We start from the raw sequence: 21,002 nt of genomic DNA, 5'->3' as shown, positions 1-21,002 counted from the left end.
AGATATATGGTAAGTGAGTTCTCAAATATATTATCTGTTTTGGACTTTGAAGTCTACACGATTTTGTCTTAAAAAGATATCTCTGGGTGATGAGGGTGTTCTTATATTATATAAACGACCAATGTTTTTGTTTTTTAACCGATGTGAAATTTGACATCCACAAAAAAGTTTTATTATAATAATATGGTCAGATTTTGTCTTAAAAAGAATGTTTTTGGTAATTTCAAGGAGGTTTTTAGTACTTTTGGAGAATAGTTGGAATTTGAGACTAATAATATGGTCAGATGTGCAAAACTTGTTTTATTTTGAAACCCCTTAAAATATGATTATTTGTGGTCCAGCCCTAAACTAATATTTAATTTACGGAAGAATACCCAAGAAACAGAATATTAGAAGGAAGGAATAAATAAATTAAAATCCCCTTGACAAACAAGTCGTTTAAAAGTCACACCACAAGCATGGGTTGACCAGACTGTCACTTTAACTCAAACTGAATCAACAAAATTCCATCTCTCGTTCCGTTAATTTGTTGGTCACAGAACTTTCTAAAATTCCTTTAATACCCCCAACCTTTCCCTCCTTCCTTTATAAGCCGTCCTTCCAAAACCCCCACGCCCAGAACAAACCAAAACCTTCAGAATGCCATTGCTAATTTGAAGGTACAGTTATCGCTCTCTTCGTTTCATTTCTTTCCTCTTTGATTCTTTTGTATCAATTGCTTATTTATTTATTTTGTTTTTGTAACGCCAGAACGCTTTTTTTTGTTTTTGTTTTTTTGTGTTTTAATTTTTTAAAGCTTATGTTTATTTTGTTTTCATCATTTTCAAATAATGTCTCAGAGGCTGCGTTTGCCAGAGGTTTTGTTGGAAATGCTTTGAGTGATAGTGCTTTTCTTTTTCTTTTTGCTTTTTCTTTTTGGTGCTTTATCTGGCAGTTCTTGAAAAAGTGCTTTAAGTGCTCTTTTTATTCTAAAAAAAAGAGTTGTTCTTCTTCTTCTTCTTTTTTTTTTTTTTTAATTTATTTGTCTGAATTTGATAACTTATAATGTTTGCATAAGTATGTGAAGTTTAACGATAATGGGTATTACTTCATTGGAAAACAACTTGTTTTATCTATTCATTGATGTGTTACTTCGAATATATGGGTGTCAATGTAATAAGTATGCAAAACATGTCAATTTTCCCGTTGTATGTAGTGGGAAAGAGAAGAAAAAGAACTGCTATGAATTATACAGTACCAAAATATTGCAGTATAAAAGCATTTAGTTGTTGAAGTGTATCTATGTTTTTGTGTACTGTGGTTTCTTTTGTGGACATTTAGAATTGGAGAAGGGCTTTTGAGGTGTCCATTTTCATGTTTTTGTAGAGATACGTGTTTGGATTTTGGAATTCTCTATTGAAGCTATTTGATGTTTTGGATTTTAATTTTTACTTTGTATGGTTTTTTCTTTTATGTTATTAACGATTTTAATTTCTACATTTTACTGTTTTGTTTTTGACGTTTTCTTGTATATTAGACTTCCTGTAGAGCCAAGGTGCATAAAATCCTAATAGATTGTGTGCACTGTAAGGGAAATTATTTGTGTTAATGATCTAGAGAGTTGAATGATTTAATTTTCATAGGATCTTTTCAGATATAGTAGTATCAATATATAAAAGATGATAGTGTAAGTTGATCTTTATTAAGACCACCTTGAGAAAAATGTGCATGCACCACATTTATTGTACACATCTGTATTGTGATTACTGTGTCATATAGAGTTAGATGCAGCCTAAATATTTGAAATATAGATCATTCCATGTAAAAACGTGTATGGTATGATTTTAACCTTTCCTATTTTCTGAGGTTTGAATTAATTTGGTTGTCCATGTGCAGGAGGTAATTTGGTATAGCACTGATATAGTTGTTTAGTATTTTAACTCCAACAATTGGTGAGTGCTGATGGAAACTGAAGGGCCCTCAGCTGTTTCTGTGAGAAAGGCAAGTCTTACGCCTAAGGCTATTATATTCCAGAAGTTTGGTAAGGAGGCTCGCTATACTGTGGATGAAGTAAATGTTGATCAAAATGGATGCCCAGGATTGGCTATTCCTCAGAAAGGTCCTTGCCTTTATCGCTGCATTTTGCAGCTTCCAGATTTTTCTGTTGTGTCAGAAACCTGTAAGAAGAAAAAAGATGCTGAGCAGTCTGCTGCTGAGAAGGCCATAGGAAAGGTTTGCTTTACCTTACTTTTCCTATGTCCTTGTGATTATCTTGCCATTTGATATACTTCCCTAATTTGGGAGCCTTGATTTTCTATCATTGCATTTTGCCCATTGCTCATTGCTGTGGGGTTATCTTTTTTTAATTCTTATTGTTTTTCTCTGATTAATCTAAGTGGTTTATATTTCATGTTATTATAATTCATGTATAGCCAAGTTTGCTGGCATGTTGCTTTTTCACCGTGTGCTCAATTGCTTACGGTTAGGCCTACTGATTCTGCACTTGATGTTATAATCAATGCTTGAAATTACCTTGGTTTTAAGGAGCTGGATGGTTATATTAGGGTTTCAGGTTAGTAACAGGATTGTCAATATCTCCTTAAAGAAGAAGAATTGCTTTATTGAAACTTTGGCTTCTTTGATGATACAATTGCTTATCCCAAAAGAAAAAGGGTTCTTCTTTTTTCTCAATGTATCACTTATTATCTATTTATTTTTGTCGTTGCAGCTTGGCATTGAGACTTCAATGGATAATCCCTCTGCAGAGGAAGCATTCAGTAAATTAATTGGTTGCGTAAAATATCTATTTTCAGATGAGGTTGGTAGTTCTTCTTACATGAACTGTGAAATGTCTATTTCTGAGAGAGAGAGAGAGAGAGAGAGAGAGAGAATAGGAAGCATCCTTGATTCAGCAGATCAAAGTATAAGTTCACAGTTTTTCATATTCATATGCGGTGTTGTTTTAAAGTACATTGGATTATTATTATAATTTCGTCAGTTATTGTTCATTGACCTGACGTTAACTAATCGAAATAGTGACTGTATCTTGCATTTATGTCATTGTCAAAATTTCTTATTCAATTAAAGTAGGGTTGAGTGCAAATATTTATCTACTTTCTTACTGAATTTTTTCTTCCCAGTCTAATTTCATAAACAGTAATCATCATTACCAACACATGGAAATCTGACATGTAAATGCTAGTTGCCCTTTAGCTTTGTTAGTTAAGTGGTTGACATGGAGTAGGTAGCTAGGAATATGTTTGGTGCATTGCCTTAAGTTTTAGTTTTACTGAATTGTAGAACTGTCTAATGGAAAAGAAGAGATGACTGAAAGATAAGTTAGTTTTTTTGAACCTTGGTTATTATGTCTGGTGAGGTATACTTCTTTCGAGAAATCAAGCGGTACGATTATATAAACATAACTCAAGAATTTTTTGTCCTTCTCTGCTCTTTTCCATGTTATCCTTCTGTTATACAAGAAGTTCATTTAATCTAAGTAAAGATGGAAGCTAACATTTATGATCGTTTTTGTTTGCTAAAATTTGGTTTTTAAGCAAATCTTGCATTGAGTTTGCTTGGGTAATCAAACCTATGAATTGTGTCATACTCTTTTTCTGTTACATGTGAGTAAGTTTAATTGCTGTGCTCTTAATGGGCTTTATCTTTTTTTGTCATTGTTGAAGTTCCTTTCATCACTTCACCCCCTGAGTGGTCACTTTAGAGCCGCTTTGCAGAGAGGTGGTGATCTTTACAGTTCAGTTCCTGCTTCTATCATGGCTGTATGTGATTCAAAGCTCAGTAATCTGTGTAAATTAATTAATCCTGAGGCGGAGTTAAATAATATTTTGATCATATCATATATCATGAGGGCTGCTGCTAGGTTATCAGAGTCTGTTGTTACTTTTGAGGGACAGCTTTCTATATGGAGGAAAAATCCATATCCGCCTAATATTATAGAATCATTAGTAATCCAGCAATCTAATTCCCCTAATAGCATATGTGTTGGAGCCATATATATTCCGTGTTCACTAGAGAAGGCCATTCAGTCAGTTACTCTTGATGTTTCCTCAACTGGCTATTATCTGGATGTTATTGCCCGAAAACTTGGTTTAACAGATGGAAACAAGGTTCTTGTCTCAAGGTAGGTGGAACTACATTTGCAGAGGCCTGGGAAGATTTCTTATTTTTTATTTTTCAACTTCTCTTTGGTTTGTGAAGTAGGATTACTTTAATTCCTTGTACACCATGTTCGACTAATTCATGGTTTTCTTTTTATTGGTGTCTAGCAGGACCCTTGGTAAAGCATCTTCTGAGATGAGATTGTACTTTGCTGCTCCGAAGTCATTTTTTTTGGATCTGGCATCTGATCTTCCTAATGTGAAAGAAGTTGCTCACTTTGAAGGTTTGCTGAATCCAAGAGCAAGCTACTTCTATGGTCAAGAAATATATGGTGATGCAATCTTGGCATCCATTGGATACACATGGAGGTCTCAAGACCTTTTCCATGAAGATATCACCCTGCAATCATATTACAGGTGTCTTTTCATTTCACGTACTTCCTGGACTTCTTTGTTTACTGTCTTACATTTTTCTCCTAGAATGTTTTTCGAAGCCTTTATACAAGACTAAATTGTTTGTTTTTCACCTGTGGTGGCACGATCTTGGTTGAATTGCATGACTGTTTTGTGTAATATTCAAGCTCAGCTACACATTTTATCTTCTAATTTTCATTATATGGAATTGGTAAAACACTGCATATAATTGTTATTTCTTTTTTCCTTACTCGCTCTTGTGTTAATTTTTGATCTCATTTTCTCATATAATTTATTACCTCTATAATATTAGGTCCACCACACTTTTTCCTTCTATTATTTAATAGTTGACTGTTAGTTTGTTCAAAACTGTGGAGAAAGTCAGATCATTTAGAACTCTGGGAAGATTGGAGTTGATCTTGGACAACCTCTTGAGGTTATTGCAATTTATGCATTTTAATTTCTCCTTCTCATGATCAAGTTTAATAGGAGGATAATTATATGCCTGTTTTCACACCTGCAACTATATTGCATGAACCTGGGTGCTCTTGAGGCGTCATTCAGTTTCACATGTCTTAGTTTTTTGTTTTACGTGGTATGTCTTGTCTGATGCATCTGTTCAGATATTTAGTGTAAAGACAAGAAATTTCAAACTTGAATTGCCTTGATTTCATAATCATTTCAGATCTGCTTATCCAGGATGCTTATAAATCTGATGCCCAGTGGAGTTTACAAATTGTCCAGAGAGGCAATACTTACAGCAGAGTTACCCCTGGCATTTACCGCGAAAACAAACTGGAGAGGTTCCTTTCCGAGAGAGATCCTCAGTATATTTTGTCGTCAACATTGGTTGTCTGAACCTGTTTATTCTACCGTAAGTATGCCTTTTGAAGCATCATCTGAGTCATCAAGATTACACCAGAAATTGGTGGTTCCAGAGTCGGCTGAACGAGAAAAAGAATGTATAAAAGGAGGTGGCAATGCCACTAGTGGCCAAGAGCCTGTTAGATGTGAAGTAAAATTGTTTTCCAAGTGTCAAGATTTAATTTTGGAGTGTTCACCAAAAGAATTACACAAGAAGCTGAGTGATTCCATACAGAATGCTTCTTTGAAAGTTCTCTCTTGGTTAAATGCATATTTAAAGGACCCTGACATGTCTTTGGAGAAGCTAAACTATTCTGCTGGTGCCCTTGACATTCGATTTTCTCCCGAAAACTTTTTTAAAAAGTTTGCATTATGTCGTTCTAGTCATAATGTTCACCATAGTGAATCTCAAGGAGGCAGATTTCTAAAATCAAACTCCATAAATATGCTAGATGCTATCCCAGAACATGGAGTTTGTTGTTTAAGCATAGGAGGTCCTGATTTTGGTGTCTGTCCATCTAATGGGTCGTTATTATTTATAAGTTATTCTGTATCTTTGGTTATAGAAGCTGAAAATATGAAAGAACTTCTTGAAAGCAAAGAGGAGTTTGAATTTGAGATAGGAACTGGAGCTGTTATTTCCTGTGTAGAAGCAGTTATAACACAGATGTCTGTTGGTCAGTCTGCGTGTTTCAATACACAGTTGCCTCCTCAAGAGTTGATTTTAGCTGCAGCTGATGATACTGCTAGAACTCGTTCACTGTTATCATCAAGTGAGTTCTCAATTAATCTCAATTTAAGATTTTATTTTTATTTTTTTCATGAAGCTTTGTTTGGTATTTAGACATGGACTACGTTTCTTGATATGCAATTGACAAAATCTGCTATAGTTCTGGATTCTGAGTTGGTGCACTCAGTTTTGCTGATAAAAGGCGTGCATTTTGGGTTGTGGACAACTTTGGATGTGCATCACCCAAAAGAGTGAAAAAATTTGAATGAATCAATGTTCTAAACGCTGGATGGTTATTATTATTCTTTCTGAAGGTTGACTTGTATGGTTCTACTACTTCCAAGTGGTAGGAAATTCTGATAAATACCTTTATTTATGGGTGTAATTATCTGGTGACAAACAGCATTGCTTACTTAGAAATGACCAGCACAGTTTAGTTTCTCTTTATGCTGTTCAAAGTGGTGAATTATCTTCTAATTATTTGTTAGTATCATCATTACTATTATTATTACTAGTTTAAAAAAATAAGTTGCTACCATTAAATTAAGTGACGATGCTTTGAGAAATTTATTGCTGAAATTTCTATTATGATGCAAATTCTAGATGAACCTTTTTGACTTCTAATATCCCTCTGATATGTAATTTCCATAGTTGATGGATGGAGCCTCTTATTGTTTCTTTTATATCTTTTTAAAGAATGTATCCAATATTTAATTATCCGTGCATTGCATTTGCCAATATTGTTATTTTTGCAGAAGCTTGCTGCTTGGAGTACTCTATATCATTGTTGCGCATGACAGAACCCCCAGAGGAGAGAATGGAACAGGCTCTTTTCAGCCCTCCGCTTTCGAAGCAACGGGTGGAATATGCAGTGCAGCATATTAAAGAATCTTGTGCTACTACTTTGGTATATATTTAATATGTATCCTGCTTTTGATTATCGATGATGATATGAGAACTGAGTTTAGATTCTTATCATGTCTGTTCCTATTGCAGGTTGACTTTGGATGTGGTTCTGGAAGTCTACTGGACTCTTTATTAGATTATCCTACAGCTCTTGAAAAAATTGTTGGTGTTGATATATCACTGAAGAGTCTCAGCCGGGCAGCTAAGGTCTAAACCATTTAATGCTACGGAATATTGCAATTAGAGATTTTTGCTCTTTTCTTAAACCTAATCTGAAAGTTTCTCTAAGTTAAGGTCATACCTAGGCTACAGATGAGATTTATCTTGAGGTGTGAATCAAGTTGAATTTTCTCTACATATAATGTGTGCATGGAGGTCGGCTAATGTTTGACAGGTCCGATCATTGGCGTCTTTTTCTCAACTGGTGGGCCTCCACGGTTACTGATATAGGATTTTCCTGCTATGGACACTTAACGTTGGGGCTGTTTTGTAGTTTATAGTTCTAATCATGGCTGACTTTTTCTATATGTTATGGAGAGGTAAAATATATAACATAATCACATGCTGGATAGAAATGCCACAGATAGATTTACCATATGGCAGTTTATGTTACAAGAGGATCTCTGTTGCACTGAGTTGCTTCCAAGGACAGAAAAGATCATGCAATGTTACTGTGAATATAATACCATAGAATGGGTTAATTAAGTAAATTTCAACTAGGTGGCTGTAATTCTTAGTCGTGCATTTCTCATAAAAATAAATCTAATCGTCTGTGTTGATCACTAATAAAATTTAATTTTGTTCTAAACAAAACCGAAAAAAACTATATTTTGCTTAGATTTATATGTCCCACCAGTATTGCATGTCTTTTAGGAGTAGTCTGCTGATCGGAGATTGAATTATGGAATTATTTAATCCTGTAATATAATTGTGTATAATGTTTATTGTGTTTATTAAATTGGTTAGAAACTTAACTCCATAATTGCATTTTGCTAATACTGCAGATACTTCATTCAAAACTCAACTCAAAGTTGGATACTGTCATTCCACGTACCGGCATAACATCTGCAGTTCTTTATGATGGTTCCATTACAGTGTTTGATTCTCGTTTGCGTGGTTTTGATATTGGTACTTGCTTAGAGGTATTCATCAACCCTTCTTAATCTTACCATCAGAGAATTGATCTTTATTTATTTATTTTTCTTTCTTTTCTGGTCAAGAGTTATTAATTGTTTGTTCTCTAATAAAATAAATAACAGAAGGAGTTGAGAGTTTTTTGTTGTTTTACTTGTTCCAATCTGACCTTTGTTCCGTTGACTTTTCATAATGTTATTGAAGCATTTCAAAGTTTTTTTTTTTGTCCGATTAATTCACAAATAATGATACTATATGCCTAAAATCTCACAAGTAAAATATCATTGGAAATGGATGTTAAACACTAGAAAATTTAAAGACTAGTAAGTTCCTGGGAAGATGAGAGACCATTTTTTTTTTTTTTGGTTATTTAATAAATATTTTGTAAAATAAAATGAGAAATTGGATATTGTATTTCCAAATATAATTTGGAAACAGTTTCTTTTTCAGTTTTAGAACTAAATATTGAAAATGTGAATAATTCTAGTTGTCTGGAAAACTTGAAAAGAGAACTTCTGTATCATCTATCAACTGTGAGATAGATTTGAAAACAGGAGTTCTGATCAATATCCCTTAGAGAGCTCTTAGCCAAATATTAGCATCATGTGTCTTTTTGAGTACCTGAATAACGATCATAGATTGTCTTACTGCTGTTACTGCAGTATTGTAATAAAAAATTTATCTGACCCCCATCCAACTACATGGGCGGAGCCTTTTCATAGCCTTCAGGGTCCATGGCCCCTCAGGCCGTTGCAGGACCTCATAATAATCCTAACAGTTCTTGTTGAGCACTACTAGGACCCTATGTTTCCTGTCGTTATTTGCAATAGTGCAATTGTGAAAATGAAGTCCGGCTAGCCAATACAATGCAAAATCTTTGCTTCCATAAAGTAGAATCAGTTTCATATGTGATGAAGATTGCATTTTCTTTTAATTGACCACTTTGTTCTGGCTGAAAAATTTTTAGGTGATTGAGCATATGGAGGAGGATGACGCGTCTTTGTTTGGCAACATTGTGCTAAGCTCTTTCCGTCCAAGGATTCTTATCGTTTCCACCCCAAATTATGAGTACAATGTAGTACTTCATAAATCAAGTCTAACAAGCCAAGAAGATGACCCGGATGATAAAACACAGTCACAATCGTTCAAATTTCGCAACCATGATCACAAGTTTGAATGGACTAGAGAACAGTTCAATCGCTGGGCATCTGAACTAGCGGCAAGACATGGTTACAGTGTTGAGTTCAGTGGGGTTGGTGGTTCTGCTGACACCGAACCAGGGTTTGCTTCTCAGATCGCCATCTTTAGAATTGGTTCTGAAACCAAGGAAGATACTCGAAACGATGAAGAGGTAACTCACCATTACGGAGTCATATGGGAGTGGGATAGTAGCAACTGTTCAAGGTCTGCTTTTTGAGAAGTAAATGCTAACAGCGGTTCTAGTAGCACGCATAAAGGAGATTTTGCTTGTAATTTTACTGGGTCAAAACCAGTTTAACTGGAAGTATTGTGCAGTATTTTAGATGCCGATATGGCCTGGTAACCTTACTGAACTGGTTGGTAACCTAAGTTGTGTGCAGTTATTAACATAGAAGCAATAGATTATGATATAGATGTATGTCCATATGATGAAACATTCGATATTATATTTGTTTTTGATCTCTCAAAGTAATATTTATCAAAATCATCACTACTAAGAAAATAGCATACTCTCTGGGTCATTAATACTTTGAATTATTTTGGTTAAAGAGATTTGGCTAATTGGCAATGTTTATTTTCATTGTAGCAAATATAGTGGATAATTATTAATTTACAAAATTTATATATTTTATTAAATCCATGATTTGTAATACAAACTGTATATATATATATATATTAACATTGTTAAGGATACTTAGTAGTGGTGGTAGAACTAGAACATTATGCTTGAAGGGGCTAAAGTGTAATATTTATTGAATGAGGGAGATTAAAGGTTAGCAAATTTATTTAGGAAATTGCGTTTAAGGGATAAAATAAAATTTTCAGAAATAATGGTGGCCAAACTGGAGAAATAGTTTTTAATAAGATGAAATTGTTATTTTCATATGGAAAATTTTAAATTTTCCTGGCGGTCAACCACCGTTTAGTAGGCTAGTAGTTTGATTATTTTCATCCTTGTTATTTTTCATAGAAGATAATTAAGTTAAGTGACATGATTTTATGGTTTTTTTTTTATATTTTAAATAAAACCTTGACCTTTCGAGAATTAGAATCAATAAAATGGTTAAAAGAAACACTTTATCCACCCTGAGGTTTTTAGGTCTTAATAGGGAGTATATCCTATTAAGATATTAATTTTTTAAAAGCTGCTGTACTACAAGTCTTATATATTCTTGTTAAAAGTGTGCATACACTGGTACGATATGATTTTGAACTCCAGTTTCGCAGAGCTCCATCTTCAACAATGGATGATGGTGAGTGGTTATAGTGGATGGTTATCGGATTCATACAAATTGAATGAGGAAGGCCTAACTCCTAAGAGCAATCAAATTAGCCTCTTTGCCCTTCAAAAAAAAAAAACACTTCACTTTCCTAAGACATGTTGTACGTAATAGGTTAACACTCTTTCAACATTACGTTGATCCGACCAAGCTGTCGTCGAAAGAAGTTACAAGGATTAATTAAATCTCTATCTGCCATATCCCACGTTTCTAGCGAATGTGGACGAAAAACATCTTATGAAACTCAAAACAATATCTGCACGGTTGGACTTGTATTGTTACATGATGTATTGTTGGTTTATGATGCATCAAGTGAGAAATATAAGGTAATGGTGTTGAATTTAAGATACTTAGTCATTGCTACTTCTATTTGTTAAGTATGAAAAATGACTTCAAGGGTTTGAAAAATGAATTGTGGTGGCAGTCAAGATCCAGACTATGTTAAGGGTGCGCCATCAATTTTTTTTTTTAAATTAAAATATGTTATTCTGATTTGGTTTGACTTTAGCCTACCCTTAATTTTTATTTTTAAATATTAAAACATCTGACCAACTCTCAATTTTAATACTAAAAAATCTTGGAATAAAACTTGTAAAGCCTTCCTCTGCATTTGCAAACCCTCAGTCCGGTAATCCCTTACATCTTCCTCACTTCCTCTCTTGCTTTCCCTAATTCTTCATAGTTTAGCCTTCAACAAATTTCTATCAGCTATTTTCTCCTTGGTTATTACTTTTTTTTTGTTTTTTTTGTGTGTGTATAATTTTTTTCTTTCATTTGTGTGTATTAGCATTGTGCATTGAATTTTTTATTGAGAAAACTTTCAGGAAAAAAAGGGAAGTTTTTAGATTCCAATATTTTGTGATAGGTAAATGATTGTTTTGTGGTCCCAAAATTTGGAAGAAAAATAATATATAGATAATATAGATAGAATCAATGAGGCTTTTATTTTTATATATTGTTTAAGACTTTAAGTTGATGATTGAAAACAAATAGAGAGGATAACAATGTGCGGGTTCATTTGGTTGACCATGAATTTTTTTGTTTGCTGAAGCCTGAAATGGCAAACAAAGATTGGTAACAGCATTAATAGTCTACTCTAATATTATATTTGAGAATATAATACTTCTTTCTTAATTGCTCCATTATCTTTTATATACATAAATCCTACTCAATTTCATTTTTCCCTGCTGAAAAATCATTAAGAAGTGACATAATTGTGATTCATTATTTAAGACCAATAATTATTTAGATGAATATTATGGAAAAAAATAAAGAATAGTTGAAAAATTTAGAATTTCCATAGTTATTATAGAATTCAATTCAATTCGTGAGTTAATTTATTTCTTTGTATTTATATAGTTTTATTTCTTTGTATTTAGATATGAAAAAATATTTTGAAAGAAAGTCATATAATTTTATTTCTTAGTATTTAGATATGGAAAAATATTTTAAAAGAAAGTTAATTGCTGAGATATCTCAACTTTGTTCTGGTGTCAATGATAATGAAAACCAATCTTCTTCAAAGAAAAATTACTTCAAAGTTGACTTGGAAAATCTTCATTTTGATCCTGGATTTCGACCAAGAATTACGTTTTATCATCATAATGTTCGAGATCAAGTCAGAATGTTTTATCTACAAAAAGGGTCCTTGTCAACCTCGCAACCATAAGTTTCCCAAATCAAAATCTGGTGATCGTGAATGGAGTTTCCAACGTTCTTGGTTGGACAAATATCCTTACTGGTTGGAACATAGTGTTGAGAATGATGCTGCATATTGTTTATGTTGTTATCTTTTCAAACCAGATAAAGGTGAGCAAAATGGGGGTGATTCTTTTGTTCTTGATAGGTTTCACAATTGGAAGAGACTTGAGAAATTTAAATATCATATTGGAGGTCCTAATAACTATCATAACCAAGTTTTGAAAAATTACCAAGCTTTGAAAAATTGTCAAGCTTTGATGAACCAAAAGCAGCATGTGAGTACAATTATTAATAAGAAATCTGACCAACAACGAGAATATTATTGTATTCTGTTGAAATGATCAATTTCTGCTAATCAACTTCTTCTTCGGCAAGGATTTCCTTTTTGTGGCCATGATGAGTCTGATAATTTATTGAATCCGGAAAACTTTCTTAAACTTTTACACTATACAGTTGAGCAAAATGAAGAATATAGATTAGTAGCATTGGAGAATGCTCCTAGACATGATAAATTGATTGCTCCTAGTATCCAAAAAGACATAATCAATGCATTTGCAGTTGAAACCATCAATAAACTAATTAGTGATCATGGAGATGCTTTTTTTTTTTTTTTTTTTTTTATTAGCTGATGAAGCTCGTGATGGATCCAACAAAGAGCAGATGACAATTATCTTACGTTATGTAAATAAAAGAGGATGTGTTGTTGAGTATCTATTGAGCATTATGCATGTCACGAATACGATTGCTTTGTCACTAAAGATGGGAATCGAAACATTGTTCTCTAAATACAATTTGAGCATTTCAAAATTACGTGGACAAGGTTATGGTGGTGCGAGTAATATGTGATGTCAGTTTAATGGGTTAAAAGCACTTATATCGAAAGATAATGAATATGCCTTCTATGTTCATTGTTTTGCTTGCCTACTTCAACTAGTACTTGTAGTCGTGGCAAAAAAAGATACAAACATTGAGAGACATTTTTTGAAAGTTTCTTGTGTGATAAATATTGTTGGATGGTCACCTAGACATCGGGATCTTCTTAATGAAAAACAAGCTTGGAAGGTGAAAAAAGCTATTGAAAGTGGTGAGCTTTCAGCAAGGCAAGGCCTTAATCAAGATACTAATCTTAAGTAGACAGGGGAAACACGCTGGAGTTCACATTATGAGACTTTATTGAGCTTGATTAATTTGTTTTCATTTGTTATTGAAGTGCTTGAGGATCTTATTGAAAATTCTGATAATAGAGTTAAAGTGATTTGGTGGATTATATGACTTCTTTTGATTTTGCTTTTAACCTGTACATGATGAAAAACATTTTGGGAATCACATTTGAACTTTCACAAGCATTGCAAAGGAAGGATCAAGATATTATAAACGCTATGTCTTTGGTTCACTTGTCGAAAAGAAGATTTTCGTTTATAAGAAATAATGGATGGGATAATCTACTTGATGAAGTTTCCCATTTTTGCATTGCTCATAATATAAATGTGTAAAATATGGAACATAAATTTGTTGCATGAGGGATATTGCAGCGTAATGTTCAAGAGATGACAAATTTATTTTATTATCGTGTCGAGTTGTTCTATGCCATAATAGATTTGCAACTATTAGAGCTTAATAGTCGTTTTAATGAAGGTAATACATAATTACTTATTTGCATGACCTTCCCAAATCCAAGTGATTGCATTCAAGCATTTGATAAGGGAAATTTTGTTCATTTTGCTCAATTTTATCCACTTGAATTTTCTTCTACTGATCTTATGACACTTGAACTTCAACTTGATAATTACATTGATGATATGCGCTCGAATAGTGATTTTTCAGAACTAAATGATATTACTAGTCTTGCTCAGAAAATGGTTGAAAAGAAGAAGCATCTTATTTACTTATTGGTATATTTGTTTATTACATTGGCTTTAACCTTACCAGTTGCAACTTCAAGTGTAGAATGGGCATTTTCTACTATGAAAATTGTGAAGACTCATTTACGCAATCAGATGAGAGATTAATTCTTCAATGATAGCCTAATTGCATATGTTGAGAAAGATATATTTGATAGTGTTGATAAGGAGATGGTCATCCAACGATTCCTCAATATGAAGCCCCGCCGAGGACAATAGTAAATGTATTTTTTTTCTTTTTGTGACAATTTTGACTAGAAAAACAGAATATGCATGTTATGTACAATTAGTTTTCATTTGGCCCATCCAAACATAAATTTCTAGATCCGCCCCTGTCTACGACAACAAATGATGATTTTTTTTTCATTTTTTATGAATCATTTTGAAAGGAGTATTATATTGGATAGCAAAATGTGTTGGAGAATTTAAGAGTTTCTTAATTGAACTAATGAACATTGTAACAAAAGAATTCATGGAAATCATACAAATTCCGGCCTGGCGGTTGTTGGAAAGGATGCAATTGTTGGAGATGAAAGGATCAATGTGTTTGATGAATCCAACCTCTGATATAGAGTTAACACATGGGTTCTAAAGATTCAGTTTGAAGCTTTTGGACGAAGCAATAGAGACTCTCTCTTTGAATGCTTTTCATCCAAGTCTAGTTTAGGAGGGTTGCAACAACCTTACATATATTCTCGTACCAAAGAAGTTTGAGCTCTACTGGTTCAATATGGTTAATCAGGAACTGAGGCATATCAGTATTGAATCTTATTATTGTCCAATAACATTTTTTATTATACATTGACGAAAAACCATCAAGGAAGTCCAAAACTGTCAAGAAGTTATTATCGTGAGAACTTACCATTTTAATTGATTTTAATTTTGTCGAGGAATGCTAACGTTAGTATTGGAGCTGGCCCTCCTCTTCTCTTAGCTTGTATAAATTATAGTTTAATATATGTTAGGCAATAAATCCACATAGAGTGGATTGATGCCATGTGTTGAATCTCTCTAACTTGTGTGTCAATTCATGAGAGAATTACTTCAAGGGTAAGAATTGAAGTGCTTTATCACCAGGTTGTGTGCCATTCCCTCAAAGGATTGCTTCATGTGTAAGACTCCAAAAGATTACTTCACCAGAAGGGGCGGACCCGGGAATGAAACTTAGGGGGGTCAAAGGTTAAAGTAACAATTAATATAAATATAAATATAAATAAACATAAATATTTGTATTAATAAAATTCTCATTAACTAATACATTTATAATTGTCCTCGATAAGATTTTATCTTTTAAAAATACTGTATAATAACTTCATTATCAATACTATCAAATACATCATTCTCTATATACACAACTAAACTATATGTAAATTCATCTAATTAGCCCCTTAATTTCAATTGTATATCATTGTTTAATCTCAAATTCATAATCTGAAGTTACATATAGTTCGAATGACATAAATTCATTCTAATGCTATAAATCAAAACAACAAAAGAAATTTAATTCTAAAAACTTTAATTTTTTTTTCTAGTAAGATTAATTTTTCTTTTTTGAGAGTTCTTGTCTTCTTGGTACAAAAACAACAAGTGAACAACCCATTTCTTGCTCTTGCTTGGCAGCTTAATAAATTAAAATATACTTAGAAGATAAAAAGTAGCAGTCAGCCAAGCACAAAATTATAGCAACATGCCAACAATCTCACCATTTATACAGGAAAAAAAATTCTACATGTGCTTGAAGAAACATTGTAAAAGCCAATCAAAATTACCCATGAGCACAACACTATAAAGGACATTCTAGAGAACTTAAATGAAATTAATTAAACAAAACTCAATAATTGAATCAACTAAAAAAAAGAAATCAACAAATATTCCTATTGTTAAAAGAGATTTTGAAAACAGTGGTGATTCTTCAACTAAGTGGTGGGGCACGCTAGGGCTGGGGAAGAGAAAAATAGAGATTGGAGAGATGGGCAAGAGAAAAAGTTGGGATTGTGGAAAAAAGGGGGAAAGATATTATTTGAGAAAGTCAAAATTTTTAATTAATTTAGTTTATTGTAATTTAGTTTTGTTACGGGGCAAAATTGATTTTTTTTTTTTAAATAAAACCCAAGTGGGGTCACTTGATCCCATGTGGGTCTGCCCCTGTTCACCAGTAAGATTTCAAGCTATGATGTCATCTTGGCCACGTGTTGCTATGTAGGAAGGTTACTTCACCTCTCATCCTGGCCATGTCTCGCTATGCAAGAAGGTTATTTCACACCTAAGATCACCCTCTAAACATTATAAATAGGGGGTTCTCACCTCAAAGTAAGGACACCATCATCCCATATCTACAAGAGCACTACAACAATAGTCTCTCTAGAGTAAATACTTCTAGTAATCTCAACAATAAAATAACAGTGGACGTAGAAATTGCCCTCTGCATCTAAACCACTTTAAAAATCACTCTTGTCTATTTCTCTATTTTCTTTATGCATTTATTGTTTTATACCTCATTGTTTACATACACAAACCCCATTGAATCCATTGGTTCAACATCATATTTGCTATTTCACGGTCTTGCATAGACCATTTTCGCAAACTTTCCAAAGGCTTGTGTACATCTCGTTAGTGAGAAAATCCGCATCAACAGTAGATATAGATTTTTGTATAATCATAGCAGTGTCAAGAGGAGAGTCAACGGGATTGACGCAAGAAGCCCTCAATTTTATTTATGTTACTTTTGTTTTCCTTAATATAGGGAGCTTTGGATGCTAAATTTAGTGGGCCATAATTAGTATAATACTTGTTCCTAATTATTTGTTATGTTTTGTTATTTGAATTATCAACTTAAATTCATTGATACAATTATCAGTTGATCAAAAGAAACGGCTCCTTAACCCCAAGGGGTTGACTGGGTGGTTAAGGAGGTTTGTTCCCTTCCTTGAGTTCCTAGGTTCAAATCTTGGGTCACCTATCATAATAACATTGTGACTTACCTAGTCCTTTGAGCTTGTAGGATGTTTAATGGACTCCAGAGATTAGTTGAAGTGCTCGTAAGTTGGCCTAGATGCCTCGGTTAAAAAAAAAAAAAAAATGGCTCCTTCAGTTTCTTAATTTTTTTTTTCAATGCAATTCAAGAAAAAATTGTGGATAATAAATTAATCTTAGAATACAAACTTTATTTGTAACATTTCTATCATACAAATGACACTTAACAAGTCTACAAGAACAAACCGGCTCATACAATATAAGAACAATGTCCAAAAACGTATTTTAAAAAAAAAATTATAACAAAAAAAGAGTTTTCTAATTTTATACTAATTTTGTAGAATTATACCTGAAAATAATCAGTTCTATTTCAAAAAGACCCAATTAACAAGCTATAGAAATAACAAGTGAAGACGAGGAAATATTCAAAATTTAAAATATAATTTACTTATTTGCAAAAAGAAAGTATATTATAATAAAAATAAAAAATTAGTTAATGTTTAAAAAAATATTTTTTTCTCATTCTAATTATATAAATATTCTAAAAAAATACTTTTTATTCTATATATTTTCATAATCAGTACATGAAATCAATTTATCAATACCTAATCGTAATAAATCAATAAAAAAAGACATTTAATCTTTCATTACGTTAAACTCTCACTTTTCTGTTTGCTTTTACGTTCGGCCTCGAGATTTTAAGGTAATCTTCTGTACACTCTCTCTAGTTTTTGTGTCCATCTTTTCATTTATAGTCTGATAGTTTAAATTTAAATATATATACATACATGTAGTACGAAGAAACATATATGATTTTTATTTCATTATTTGGTTTATTTTAAAATACCTGTGATCGATTTGTGCCTAATAACTTAGTTTTAATTTGCTGCTAATCATGATTACATTTATCAAATTTAATATAGATTTTTATTAGGGTTTTCAACCATGCACAGAGTCTCTCATTGTTTGTATGTGCTTGCATTTTTTTTTTCTTTCAACAGTTGCAAATTCCAGGAATATGGAAGAAAATCAACCTCAAACTCTTACAAAAAGAAGAAAAGAGTTTTATTTGCCTCTAGATAGTCAATATGATATATTCATGAGGCTTCCTACAAAATCTCTGGTGAGATTCAAAAGTTTGTGCAAGCACTGGTGCGATATGATTTCGGACTCCTGTTTTGCAGCGCTCCATCTTCGACAACGGATGTCAAAAATTATGATAACAAGTTTCCATAATGCTCCGTATAGATACTGTTCATACAAGTTGAATGAAGAAGGCCTAAGAGAAATCAAATCAGCTTCTTTGCCCTTAGAAGAAGCACATTACTTTCCCAAAGCATGTTGTAATAGTTTGACACTATTTCAACAGTTCTTTGATCAAAAGAAGATATATGTCTATGATGCCACGAGTCGTAGAATGAAGTTACTTCCTCGTTTACAAGGATTAAATCTCTATTTGTCGTATCCGGTGCAAGCGAACGAGAATCTGACACCCCCTCAAATGAGTAGATATCTTTTGGGTGAAAAACATCTGTATAAAACTCAAAACAATATCTATTCGGTCAAACCCATACTATTACATAACCTATCATTGGTTTACGATGCATCGAGTGAGAAATATAAGGTAATAGTGTTTGCGATATGTGTTGAACTTGATGTAATTACTCATTGCTATATCTATTCATTGGGCATGGAAAATGAATTCAAGGGTTTGGAAAGTGGATTATGGAGGCGGTCAAAACTTCATGTATGGCAGCGAATGATGACAAATTTTGTACCAATTGTTTTGAAAGGAATGTTATATTGGATAGCTCAAAGTATTGTAGAATTTAAGGGTTTCTTTATTCAACCAATGAATATTGTAACAGAAGAATTCATGAAAATCATACTGGTTCCGCCCTCGTGGTCGTCGAACAGGATGCAGTTGTTGGAGATGAAAGGATCAGTTTGTCTGATGAATCCAACCTCTGATATAGAGTTAGACATATGGCTTCTGAAAGATTCAGTTCGAAGCTTTTGGATTAAGCAACATAAACTCTCTCTTTCTAATGCTTTTCATCCAAGGCTGGTTTTGGATGGTTGCAACAACCTTACATATATCCTCGTGCAAAAGAAATTTGAGCTCTACTGGTTCAATATGGTTAATCAGGAACTGATGCACATCGATAATGAATCTCGTTATTGTCAATTTACGTTTTCGATCATGCATGGATGAAAAACCGTTGAGTAAGTCCAAAACTATGAAGAAGTTACTATAAAGGGAACTTACAGTTTCAATTGATCTTTTAATTTTGTCGATCTCCCATCCTCTTGACATGAGTCCAGTTATAGTTTAATGTATTGGTTTTCTTATAATTGAAGGTATGTCAAAAGAAGATCTAGTGGCTGAGTTTATCGCCCCCAATTTTGTTTGTGTTACTTTTGTCTTCCTCAATATAGTAAGCTTGGGATGCCAATATGGCCAGGTAACGTTACCGAACTGGTAACCTAAGTTGTGTGTAGCTATTAACGTAGAAGTAGTAGCTTATGATATAGATGTACTAGATCCACATGATGAAACACTGGACATAATACGTGTTCTTTGATTTCTCAAAGTAATATTTATCAAAATCAATCACTAGTAAGAAAATAACATATAATTTGGATCATTGGCAATATTCAAAATTTTGATAGATTTTGTGATAGTTTTGGATATATTTAACTATTCATTAATGTAACTGAAGTACATAATGAAAAAGTCTTATGGGTGGACGAATATATATACATTATATATATTTTTATTACTAGAGGTGTCCAGACCAACTTGTACATATTTCTACTAATCTCTCAAGGCCTTGAAATTATCAGTCGAGTAAGAGTCTCATTGGCTATCACTATTAGTGCTTGGAGAGACTTGAACTCAAGACTTTATAAAGTTTCATTTTACTTTTTTACTATCAGGTTACCTAGTGGTGGTTTATTTGCTTTGATTCTTGTAGGCTATTTGTTGAACCTGCATGTATAGTGCAAAATTACACTAAACCCAAACTTATCTTTAACTACTAAATTCAGGTTACGTTAGTAGGTCTGTGTCCCATTTTGTCACCTATAAAATAAACCTAAAATTCCTACAAATTTGGAAGAGGGTGTTACAAAAATTAACAGGAAGACTTTATTAAAGGGTAAGCTATAAATTATTGATAGAGAAGGATGAATAAATAAAAAATAAATAAATTAGGTTTTATTGCTCATTATTAAGAGCCGTATAGTAGAAAATTTAGGGTTGAATAAAAATCTCCTAATCCTCAATATTACAAGTACAGTGTGACTGCTTCACTTTCCTGCTTGCTTTTATGTTTGTCCTGGAGATTTTAAGGTAACATTCCGTACACACTGTATTGATTTTGTGCCCATCTTTATTGTTTGAATTTGTATACATTTAGTGTGGAGAAAATATATATGATTTTAATTTCATAATACTCTTTATTTAAGATTCCCTGTGATTGATTTGTTAAAACCTAATTAATAACCTAGTTTTGCTTCTAATCATATTATTAAGTACATAAATCGTGATTATATTTAGCAAATTTAAGATGGAGTTTTTTTAGGGTTTTCAACATCAAGTCTCCTATTCATGTAGTGTGCTTGCAATTTTTTTTTTTTTTTAATTTTTTTGAGCAGATACAAATTCCAGGAATATGGAAGAAAATCAACTTCAAATTCTTACAAAAAGAAGAAAAAAGTTTTATCTGCCTCAAGTTATTCAATATGATGTACTCATGAGGCTTCCTACAAAATCTTTGGTGAGATTCAAAAGTCTGTG

General features: G+C 32.8%; 1 protein-coding gene across 4 annotated transcripts; it reads left to right on the top strand.

Moving 5' to 3' along the window:
• The first annotated feature begins 454 nt into the window (after window positions 1-454).
• Window positions 455-9,829, top strand: LOC116107394 (small RNA 2'-O-methyltransferase-like). Of its 4 annotated transcripts, none has more exons than XM_031393670.1 (10): window positions 455-659; window positions 1,876-2,211; window positions 2,708-2,797; window positions 3,663-4,120; window positions 4,269-4,514; window positions 5,211-6,148; window positions 6,861-7,012; window positions 7,102-7,218; window positions 8,016-8,153; window positions 9,113-9,829. In XM_031393670.1, exons 2-10 carry the CDS (start codon window positions 1,942-1,944, stop codon window positions 9,560-9,562), a joined length of 2,859 nt encoding a protein of 952 aa, XP_031249530.1. In that variant the 5' UTR covers window positions 455-659; window positions 1,876-1,941; the 3' UTR covers window positions 9,563-9,829. The 4 variants fall into 4 exon arrangements, with proteins under 4 accessions (XP_031249530.1, XP_031249531.1, XP_031249533.1 ...); XM_031393673.1 differs by lacking the exon at window positions 455-659 and adding an exon at window positions 2,466-2,551 and having other exon boundaries at window positions 2,195-2,211; XM_031393671.1 differs by lacking the exon at window positions 455-659 and having other exon boundaries at window positions 1,118-2,211.
• The last annotated feature ends 11,173 nt before the right edge of the window (window positions 9,830-21,002 follow it).

The sequence above is a fragment of the Pistacia vera genome, unplaced genomic scaffold (assembly GCF_008641045.1).
Source record: "Pistacia vera cultivar Batoury unplaced genomic scaffold, PisVer_v2 Contig535, whole genome shotgun sequence".
Lineage (NCBI taxonomy): Eukaryota > Viridiplantae > Streptophyta > Magnoliopsida > Sapindales > Anacardiaceae > Pistacia > Pistacia vera.
Note: the sequence above shows the minus strand (reverse complement) of the source record. Positions and strands in the feature narration are given on the sequence as shown.